The 11,126-nt window shown below is 35.5% G+C and overlaps 2 protein-coding genes across 4 annotated transcripts; one reads left to right on the forward strand and one right to left on the reverse strand.

Moving 5' to 3' along the window:
* Window positions 1–58: 58 nt before the first annotated feature.
* LOC145228841 (uncharacterized) lies at window positions 59–3,992 on the reverse strand. Of its 2 annotated transcripts, none has more exons than XM_080094046.1 (7): window positions 3,885–3,992; window positions 3,701–3,817; window positions 2,996–3,124; window positions 2,462–2,605; window positions 1,648–1,776; window positions 1,001–1,125; window positions 59–237 (listed from the first exon to the last, which is right to left on the reverse strand). In XM_080094046.1, the coding sequence occupies exons 1-7, from the start codon at window positions 3,931–3,933 to the stop codon at window positions 208–210; spliced, it is 723 nt and encodes a 240-aa protein (XP_079950172.1). In that variant the 5' UTR covers window positions 3,934–3,992; the 3' UTR covers window positions 59–207. The 2 variants fall into 2 exon arrangements, with proteins under 2 accessions (XP_079950172.1, XP_079950171.1); XM_080094045.1 differs by having other exon boundaries at window positions 2,462–2,620.
* Window positions 3,993–4,959: 967 nt separating this feature from the next.
* On the forward strand, window positions 4,960–10,424 carry LOC145228838 (BRCA2 and CDKN1A-interacting protein-like). Of its 2 annotated transcripts, XM_080094043.1 has the most exons (10): window positions 4,960–5,140; window positions 5,199–5,254; window positions 5,967–6,109; window positions 6,359–6,484; window positions 6,860–7,005; window positions 7,387–7,566; window positions 7,641–7,736; window positions 8,375–8,515; window positions 9,374–9,436; window positions 9,644–9,707. In XM_080094043.1, the coding sequence occupies exons 4-9, from the start codon at window positions 6,370–6,372 to the stop codon at window positions 9,401–9,403; spliced, it is 708 nt and encodes a 235-aa protein (XP_079950169.1). In that variant the 5' UTR covers window positions 4,960–5,140; window positions 5,199–5,254; window positions 5,967–6,109; window positions 6,359–6,369; the 3' UTR covers window positions 9,404–9,436; window positions 9,644–9,707. The 2 variants fall into 2 exon arrangements, with proteins under 2 accessions (XP_079950169.1, XP_079950168.1); XM_080094042.1 differs by lacking the exon at window positions 9,374–9,436 and having other exon boundaries at window positions 9,644–10,424.
* Window positions 10,425–11,126: the final 702 nt, after the last annotated feature.

The raw sequence follows: 11,126 nt of genomic DNA on the forward strand, positions 1-11,126 counted from the left end.
AATAAGCCCAGGACAAACACTTCAACTGGCAGACAAACAATGAAACACAATCTTGTCCGTCAGCACATTATATTACGTAATCGCACAATGCAATCGCAAAACTGGAACATAAGAAAATTTGAAAGCAAAAAAGGAAAGCGAACGATCGGAATCAACGAAAATAAACTTTATTTCGAAAAATGGACAAAAGTTTGTTGAACTTTGATCTCAAGTGGACGAAGCCGCATCCCTTTGACCCTTGAAAAAAGGAAACAATTAGTTCAAAGTAAGCATAAAGTTATTTGTTTTTGCAACTTTTATTTGTTTTTGTTTTTAAGGTGTTTTCAAAAGCGCGTCGTTTTGTGATTATGAAAATCTGTTAGTGTAAAACGAATTGCTGCAATTTTTATTGACGTTTTAGATTTATAGCAATTATATGAGAACAATGGCATTGTGCCACTGACAGATTTGATAATTATGACTTTGAGGTACCCTTTGTGCTAGTCGGTGAAACGTTAGCGAAAAGTTCAAAAGACTAAACACGAGTATTTTGTATAACTTTACACCAGTTGGACGAAAACCTGTGGTGGATGAAACGTTTGTAAAAATTTTCAAATACCATGTAGTCCAGTGGTTCCCAACCTTTTGTCACGAATTTATCCCTTGACAATTCCAAAACATTTTCATTCCTCCCAATGTACTGCATAGTATATGCGTAACCGTACAAAAATCATTTAACATTGGTTTTTTTATCAACTTCACAGGTTATGACCCGAGAGCTAATGTGTCTATTTACTAACCACATATAAAAATGAAAATTCCTCTCTACAAGTTTTAAAATCCCTCCTTGGGAGAAATTCCTTACCGGTTGGGAATCACTGATTTAGTCAAGTACATGTGTTTTATATAAGCTATATATCCCACACGGCTGCGTGATTGACCCCGACTTTATAGCCACTTCTGGAACTCGCCACGACAAAAAAAAGCAATAATATTGAAAAAAAAACTAAACCAACAAAACCTCTTGGTCGCTTCCGCTACCAGATCCACTCCACTCTACGTCATTCTCTTGGCGTTCGGTTTTCCAACAATCTTCATCATCAGGAGCAAACTGGCAAGGAGTCAACGAATTCCAGCTTGTTACTCCTGTTGAAATTGTATTTTCTGGATAAAATTTGTTCGTATTTCCTTTCATTGACACCTAATTGAGTTTAATGCATGAATTTGTGCATGGCAACAGTTAGAGCTACTAACAAAAAAATGTTACGTGGCTTAACAATGGTTCAAAAACACTGGGTCAGGCTACTCTGTTTAGATATCATTCATGTTCATGTTAGATTTTTTTAACTTTACTTCGATTTAAATTATTGATTAAATTTAAATCTGAAAAATGTACGTTAAAACTTCTGTACGAATAACTTCTAAAGTGGTTGAGTTATTGAAAATGCCTGGGCATCTGCGTTGCAATCCACAAACCCCCATATATCTTGTTTTTTACAAAAATAACCAGGCAATAATTCAAAACGTACCGGTTTGCTAAAATTACAAACATAAAAAAAATATTGAAATTTTTTGTACTGAACACTCATTGCGAAAAAACATAATAATCTGTGACTTTGCGTTGTTTACTTTGTGGTTCAATATTTGTCATAGATTGAAAGATATTACCTGTTTTGCTGATCATATCCGAATCGCCGCTGTTTTCTCCACTACCTTGCACTTTTGATGTGCAACTTACGTCACCGGAACTTTCACCACAAGGAGGCGATCGAGCGTCGACGGATATTACTTTGTCTGCTTTACAAAAGTTTGAATTTAATTAATTTTTAGTGACACACTTTAAACACAATACGTTGTCCAAGAAAACTTGTTATAGGTCAGATTTCTCTTGTTATAAATAAAACACAAATTTAGTTTTGGGGTTTTAAAGCAAATTTTTTGATCTAAATTTGAAAAATCACTCAGTTAAAGCGATACCGTACAACCTTTTGTTCCAAATTAAAACAATTTAAGACAATTTTTGAGAAAAATATGACAATTGATCTAAACCAGGGGTCGGCAACCTTTTTTGTACCGGGGACTGTTTCTAAAACTGGAATTTTGTTGCGAACCGGTCTTTACAAAACTACAAATATTTAGCAATGAAAACGACCAAATTAGTTTATCATCCCGGGATACATGGGGGAAAATGTTTTAAAGCATTTAACCTGAAAAAGTATACGGCTTGGTAACCAACCCCACCGGGCCGCGGACCACGGTTGCCGACCTTTGATTCAAACAACGTACAACGCTGAAAAAGTTGAATTTAGGCTTTATGAACCCTCTGGCTAAAACTTGGAAAGTGACGCTATATATATAATACTCTGTTGTTAATAGGTAAAAAAACACTAAAACTTAGGAACTTGGTGCTTTCCCTAATGGTGGGGGAGGGGATGCAGTAGCTGTACCCCAGTCAGCACCCCCTAAATTCGCTCTTGCTTACCTATTGATTTGTCGTATTTCCCGAAGAGCAGATTTCGGTTTTCATTTCTTCGTTTCCTTTCTTCTGAATCGGCATCAGCACTTCCCGATTCCTCCGTGACATCTGCACATTCCTCATCGTCGGAACTGTGACCACATGGTGGTGCTAAAGAACCGGGTTCTGATTTGAAAAGTTTACTCTTTACAACAATTGTGTTTCAGCGGTTGTGTGGCGTTGTGTCGTCTAACAATAGAGCCCTCACGACTGGTCTCACCAACGTTATTTATGCGTCCTCATTTATCTAGGTATTTTAAACGTTAGGGGCAGAATCTTCTCTAACTTTACATGTTGTTTTTAAACAGACACTTCAGCTCTGCGAATATGACCTGTAAAGTTAATAAAACACTCAACTTTGAATGATCTTTGTATGGTTTCGCGTCTACTATGCAATATATTAGGGAGGAATAAAAATGTTTTAAATTTTTAGGAAGAAATTTGTCGAAAAAAATTCGGAACCACTGATTTATCGTTTCAAAATATGGAATAACACTTTACTTCCACCACTTCCATCTCTAACATCAATCTGTTTCAGAGATGACACATCAGACAAACATCCCTCCGAATCGACGTCACAAGGTGATTCCCCCGATCCGCTACCCACATCAATTTCGCTCTTGCTTATCACTGCATTTGAAAATATAAAATGTTAAAAAAGAAAAGTTAAAAAAAAAAATTAATGTTGCAAGGCTGAAATCACTTAATTTTTTGAACAAATATATTTCGCTTATGCAAGCATCTCCAGTGTCTTATTCAAATATATATTCTAAGTCTAACTACTTTCGGCCTTGAAACAAACGTTTCCCAACTTGTGATACATCATATGAATGGTAAATCGTTACAACAATAGTAACAGAATAGGTAATAAATCCCAAAATCAACTTACTAGGATTTATGTTTAACAGAAGTAGGTTTTTATGTTGGGTTTTCCAATGCTTTTCGAGTAAATAACTTATGTAAGGCCTAGTTTTGCGAATCTAAAGAGGACAAATTTCCAACACTTTTGATTCGGTGCCGGCATGAAAACGCCAAGTATTGTAAAAAAGCTATTTTCAAATGCACTTAAATCGGACGACTTGAAAGGTCGCATCGCTAATATCGCAACAACACAATAGAAAAGACCTTTTGAATTGCTAAACAGTCATAAATCAAAACTGAAAACGCATTGTTTGTGCAATCAATATTATGACCACAGATACGTACACTTCCGTTTGACCCGGAGTCGTTCTATGAAGGTAGATTTGACCTGATTTTGTGCTTCGTTAGTCAGTTTAAATATCAAAGTGTTGGTTGAAATGAAGAGAAGAAATCCTCCAAAAACTAAAAACAAAACATAATAAGCACACAAATGTATTCGAATTATTCATAACATATCTAATATGGTTACCAGCAATGCCGATCACTCCTTTGATCAGCTTTTCTTTACACCAGCTCATAATCTGCTACTGACAATACATTTGAAAAGAAATAATCTTGTAATCCTGAATAATATAAATGCAACTGCAAAAATACATTTAACAAGATAAGGGTTTGTATTTTGTCAGTGTCGAACACTTAACTTTTAAACACACCAATTGTATACCACAGACGTAGCCTGTAATTGCCTGACTTTCGTGTGATTCAACCAGAAAAACAAAACCACAGAGAGAAATTTTCCTGAGTAAACCTAAAACATGGCATTTGAAAACTTGGAACACGGTTTTCGTACTAATTTACATGTCTGCAAACGATTTGACTGCATCACAAAAAGATTTAGCTTAACTTTAATCTGCTAAAGCCTTCATCTACAACATTTCGACACCAACCGCTTTAAATTATGAGCAGGTACTAAAAACCAGGAACACAGTATCCAATGTAGATTTATTAAACCGGCATTTGTATACCGTTTTTACTATATTTATCCCTCACACATAAAATGAATAGGCACAACAAACGAAAATCAAGACACATAGGGACTGCATCTTATTTTCCCGGTTAAATCATCATTCCAATTTTCTGTAGTTCAATCTGTTGGTTTACAACTGGCCATTATGTAGGCTACATGAGCTTAGTCTGCCTATGCCTAACTCCTACCAGTAACTTAGCAAGAAGCTTTGACTGACTTGTAAATTTTGGCAAAATACGAAACCCAAGGAAATTACTGCCTGTAGAAAAAGACGTTTTTCTTCCCTTCTGCCTGTCGCAAGACTGTCGTGTTTTAAAACTTGAACTGTCTGCGGTACTGACGTGCAAAGGTCATTACTTCACTATTTTTCCAGTTTTTTTTTCTCGCACAGAAACGTACAAAGCCTTTATCGTGCTAGACACGAAAATAAAAACCTTACGGTGATTACCTGATGACAAAAAACAATTTCGGTTTCTTTTTACGGTTCACTGCCGGATAAATTACCTTACATCATCCGACGTAAATATACAGCAAAAATCCCATGTGCGTTTTGATAAATTTTCTTGTGTTTGTTCGGAGGAATAGCAAGTGCCTTAGTAAGCAAAATATATTTTTTTAATTCTAGGAAAACTCCAGGTATTTTGCGGTGCTTATTCCAATGCCACAGGGAAAATTAAAAACGAAAGTCAAGGTTCCTGACGCTTCCAAAAAGAAAGGAAATAACACACACAAAAAGACAAATTTGAAACGGAAAGGAGGTACGCCGTTTTTGTTTTGTTTTTATTATTTGCACCCTAAAAAATAATTTTTTTGCAGGTCGGGTAATTGCTCCTAAGAAAGCTAAACTTGTTGAGAAAAACAAACTTCAAAAGGTAAGCTGTGATATTCTTTTGGTCTGAGTTTATTCCAGTATGGATAGTATGGCAGCTGCACACCCGAGACTATTTTTTTCAAGTTTGATTGCACACTTGAGACTTTTAGGTTTGCGACACCTGGTGTGTTTGTTCTCTATAAAAAAAATTCGCCTTCGAAATTTTCGTCTTGCATTAGTTAACCAGTGGCGCAATTGTATTTGACAGTTATTTTGAGATTTTGTTAAAAATTTGTAAATCGTTTAGCTTTTTCTTGATGTGGTGCACACTTGCACACCTGAAAATTCTTCGTGCACACCCGAGATCTCAGCGAAATGTGCCATAAAATCCAATGTGGAGTTTATTTTCGTGAACAGAAATTTGTTAGAAATGGCAAATATTGAACTTTCAGAAAGTGTAGGAATTTTGGCAACCAAAATCTCTTTGTATTTGTTGCAAACTTCTAACTTTTTGTGTTAAACACATGGTATTTGAAAGAGAAGAACATATTCTGGTGTAAAGTGTTTACAAATAATAAATAAATGTTGGGGATGTTTCATATATAGTATTATTTCATGTTTTCTAATTGGCAGAAAAGGCTTTCACTTTATTGTTGCCAGATGTATTAGTTATAAATTATCTAATGATAGATACTTGAAGTTAATTTTACATTAATAGCGTATTTATCTAGGAAAAACACACCCTCTTTCATTGTTTCCCATCTTTCATTTAGACCCTAACTCAAAGCATCAACAAACACATTGAGAAGGAAGTGGTTCTTCAAGCAGGAAAAAACAATATTGGGTTGAGTCTGATTGATACCAAAGTTAAAGATTCTGAAGAAAAATCCAAAAAGAAAAAACACAAATAAGACAGGTAAGGTTTTTTTGAAAGGTGTAGACTGCAGAATATTGCGTCCAAGTTGGTTTCTCCCTGGTGGTTTTTTAGGTACGGCGAATTTTTTCAAACTCAGTTTGTTTTCTGAGAAATTTAACCTTTTATGTGTTTTTATTAAAAAATATGTTTCTACTTAAATATGTGGTGATTTTATAAACACTCACCAACTTTTTAGAGATGACTTGGAGACAATAAATGTTCAAAAGATTTAACACCGCTGTAATTTAGGTACTTCAACAATGTCAGATCGAAAGGTGAAAAAACAAGAAGAAGATGAAGATGTGAGCAGTGAAGAAGAAGAGGAAGAGCAGATGGTTGTGGAAGATGGGGAAGAGATTAACATAGACTTTGAAGGTTGGTTAACTTTTGGTTACTGGTTGTTTTATGTGTTAAGCTTTTTATAGTTCCACGGTTCAACCAGCTGAACTTTTTCTGCTTAAAAGACAAGCTTGAATCGGTATAATGCCTTAAGTAGGCCTGGCTTATTAGGGTGTATATATGTTCGTCATAGTTGTATGTTTATTACGATACTTTTGTTAATTATAATTATGAGTCAAAAATTTGTAAGCAACATGTTACATGCTTTTGCCTTGACCAAACCTGCAAGTGTCATACATAGTTTTAAAAAATTTGACCTTGATTTTTTTTACCTTTAGGCCTTTAGTTCTGTCAAATCAAAACATGACAAAAAAAATTGTTTAAACAAAATTCCGCTTTTTGAAAAAATAGGATTTTCTTTGTGTGACCATGATCATGACGGTATCAAACAACTACTTGTCCAACAATTTTCCTTGTCATCTGAGGTGAACCTTTCCCAGTTGGCCGATGCTTTGATCACACAAAACTTTATTGGAAGCATTTTAAAGCAAAGCGAGGTATAAAATACATGTTGTAAATATACTGTGTATGAGATACATGATGTCCAGTTGGTTTTCTTGGTAAAATCAAAAGTGATCCTTAACCTTTTTGGTTTATTTGTTAGCACCCCTTCAAAAATCCATCACTTATTAAATCTTCCCTCTGTATATTTTGTAGGTAATTATTTCTCTGTGACCAAAATTGTTAACCATTGCACCACTAGAAACAAGTTTTTTACCCATAGCATTCGGTCTTGCCCTATTTTGACAAATCTCTGTTGTATTGGAAAACCTTACAGAAACACCAAATAATCTGCTTTGTTAATTTTTGATTTTTTTTCGCATAAACTATTGCCTGGTATTCAATCTTGCTAACTTAAAAAGCTATGTTAAATTTAGATGCCATCCATAGATGAGGAGAGTGACGACGGATCTGCAGTTGATGAAGTTTTTGCTTTGGTTACTTGCTATTCGCTGACGAGACCCAAAGATGAGTTGTGTGACTCTTTGCAAAAGTATTTGATTCAAAAATGCAAGGAAAGCAACGCTTCAAATGAAACCAAGCAAAAATTTAAACAGGTTTTTAAGACTTTATGCTTCTGAAATGAAATGGAAAAAAAGTTTGCATAATCCAACTTTTTTTATAATTTTAGATAATGGATACAAGTACTTGTGACAGTGATGTTAACAGTCGTGCCAATTGTCTGGGCTTTGTGTGCAATGAGCGTTTCGTTAATGTTCCACCACAGGTAAGCTTAGTTTGTTTAAAAATATAGAAGAGGTAACATAAATATAAAGAACTTTTCTTTCAGGCAACGAAATTAATTTTTCTGTGTTTTTGCTTGAACCAAAAAGTTTGCGGATTCATAACCTAAGTTTGCGGACTTACATGAGTCTGTAATAGGTTTTCTGCATGCACTTTGTGCCATGCAAAATTATTGTTTAACTCTAAAATCTAAATCAATATACATTTTTATTGAGGCCAGCAATAGCTAAGACAAAGTTCATCCAAGCTTAGTTAATAAATTCCATCCTGAATGGTGTTTAATTTTATACAAGTAACTCAATTGTTGAATTACATAAAAACCTGTCCAATGTCAACTATTTTGCTCCAAATTATTTTCTCAGTTGTATGAAAGATCTGCTTCTTTATTTACCACACTAAATGTTGAGTATATTTACCTGTTTGTCGAGTATATTATTTTCCGTGTCCTACGAAAATGAAGTTGGTACTAATGGTTTCATTTTAAAGCTTAACTTTGATTATATCTCACTTTGAATAACAAATAAACAGAATATGCTATTAACTGGAAATGTACATAAAAAAGTACAAAAAAAATATTACTTTGTGTTTCTATCATTAATGTTGATCTTCATTTTATTTCAGGCATCCTTGCCAATGTTTCAAAAGTTGTTGGATGAAATTTTGGAGGCTAAAAAGCACAAACATCGTGCAAGATTTGATTTCTCTCATTTTTTGATACTCGCAAAAACTATACATCTCTCCTCTTCAGCTATGAATGGAAAGGTTGGTAAAAAGTTAAAATTGGTTAGGAAAAAAAAGTTAAAAAACTAAAAAGCTAAAAAACTGTGCATGAAAATCCTTTTTTACTGCTAAAAATTGTCACTTTAAAAGTGTGCAAGAAACCACCCACCACCTATATTGGAAAATCTGTTTTCGTAACAACTAGAATAGGTTATACTGCCACAGCTGCAACGTAGTACTCTATTTCTGCACCATAAACACATAGCAAATATATACAAAAATAGAAGTAGTTTTGGCTCAAAAATACACAAAGCATAATCTTGAAGGTTTGTGCTTACTATAATGTTCTGGAAGTCTTGTCAACAGATTGGAGACCACCTGAAAGGTTTTTCATGCACCATTAGTGTTAAACATACCACTGTTTATGTATAATGCTTTAGACCAGGGGTGGGCAACCTTTGTTACGGTTGGGCCAAATAAAATTGCAAAAATTAGATCGCGGGCCGCACCTGTGTATGACACAAGGTGATTTTTCTTTGTTGCTTACCAAATATGCATAACTACAAGTAAAATCCGCATTTAATTATAGCCACAAATTGCCAGGTCTCAGAAAAATAGCATCGGGTGCATTAATCTGCTCAAAAATATATAATAGTTAGACTCGTTTACCAGTACATTTGAAATCCAAGCGTCTCTGCGGGCCGCCGCATTTGGGTCGCGGGCCGCAGGTTGCCCACCCCTGCTTTAGACATATAGTTCATCTTAAACCAATAGATCCAAAAATGTCAGTTTGCATAAAACACGAAAAAAGCCTTTGAGCATTGGTTTCCAAATGGAGGAGGATATTAGAAACTTGAGGGAAGGAATTTACTTTAATTTTTACATGTGGTTTGTAAATAGACACTTCAGCTCTGGGAAAATAACCTGTGAAGTTGATGAAAGACCCAATTTCAAATAATCTTGGTATGGTTTAACTGCTACTATCTAGTCTTTTGGGGAGAAATAAAAATGTTTTAAATAGTTAAAATCTTTAAAAGAATCAGGAATTCGTCTATAAAAATTGGGAACAATGCCTCAAAATACTAAGATAAAGTATTGTAAAAAGTGTCCCCTCAGTGGGATTCGAACCCTTGTTTCAAGATCAATTTTCAATCAATTTATTCTGTGCAGTCATCGGCCGGAGAGGATTTAATATTCCAGAATGCAGAGGAGGAATTCTTTGCAGAGCATGCCTTGCTCAATTTTGACTACAAAGTTCATTCTCAGGCGGATGACGTCACAAAGACACGTCGAGCGTTGCTGCTGGAGCGTGACGGATTCGAACAGGCGCTTGCAAAATTAACCGAGCACCTGACCACGTGATGGCGCTAGTGCGCTAATCTGTGTTGGTTTTTGTTACACAAAACAAATCCGTTTGCAACTGATTTTGTTGGTATTTTTTAACCCAACACAACTGCTATGAACATTCTAAACAGCAAGATAGGTAGAATGTTAAATGAAATAGCAGTTGAACTCTTTTGCTATGAAGACGGAATCAGTACTTTTGCGTGCCGAGAGCAATACTAATTAAAACAAACGGAAAAGGTCAGATATGTAAACAATGAGCATTTTTACGGTTTCGTGAATCCGAGGTTCTGAACAGGAAACCTTTTTATTTCCTTTGGGTCGATAAAAACAAGTGAAAAAAACTCCCGAGAACCGTTGAGTTTTATCACACCAGGGCCCTTCGTCCTTTTTCCTAATGTGCATTCTTCAGAACTGATTTACGCCAACTAACTTCTTAGTCAGGACACGATGAAGTAAGTGAAGTCAAGTTTCCCAAATCAAACACAGATTTTTACAGCTGGTGCATGTGATGTCATATTCATCAGGTGCCAAGAAGTGACGTGGACTGTGGCTGACGAATGCTTTGGATTTTACCTGTCAGAATAAAAATGTGGTTTTGGGTTTATGGCGTTCAACAGCTAATTCAATTGGTGCTTTCCGTCGTGTTGGTTGGGAATGTGCGCGCAGCAACGTAGGGGCAAAAGGGGGCACACACACACTCGAGTTTCGTAATTTTAATGTGCTTTAAAATTAACATATTCTGTTAAACAATCTGATTAATGCAAAAGTATTATACGCTCTTTGAAGTAAAGTAGAGAAACAGTGCTGGATTAACCATTAGGCAAAGTAGGGAAGTGCCTACAGGCCAGTCAAAAATCCAGGCCACGTTATTTAGTTAGGCATATGACTGAGTTTTTGCACGGTACCCTGTGTTATAGTTGCAACGATCTTTGTGACAATGATTTGGCAACACTGATAATTCTAATTTTTTAGTTGGCAACCCTGATTTTCGGGCCACTTATTAAATGTGCCTACAGGCCAGCAGACCCTTAATCCGGCACTGGAGAGAAAGTGACTATTTAACAAGCGAGTTTTGATATGTCTGTATCTTTAATAGGCCATGTCCGTTCCGGGTGTTGTTTTCTAACCTTTGCTTTTTGGAACAGACAGATGCCTTTGTATGTTTTTACACAGACAAAACGCAACATTTGATTAACGCGTGATGGCCGTGGTACGTTTGAACGTAGAATGTTTTAGGTTTGGAGCAACGCAACTCTACTGTTTGTAATCAATGCCTACATGCACAATTACTTGTGCATCTATCCAA

The sequence above is a fragment of the Phallusia mammillata genome, chromosome 5 (genome assembly GCF_965637545.1).
Source record: "Phallusia mammillata chromosome 5, kaPhaMamm4.hap1.1, whole genome shotgun sequence".
NCBI lineage: Eukaryota > Metazoa > Chordata > Ascidiacea > Phlebobranchia > Ascidiidae > Phallusia > Phallusia mammillata.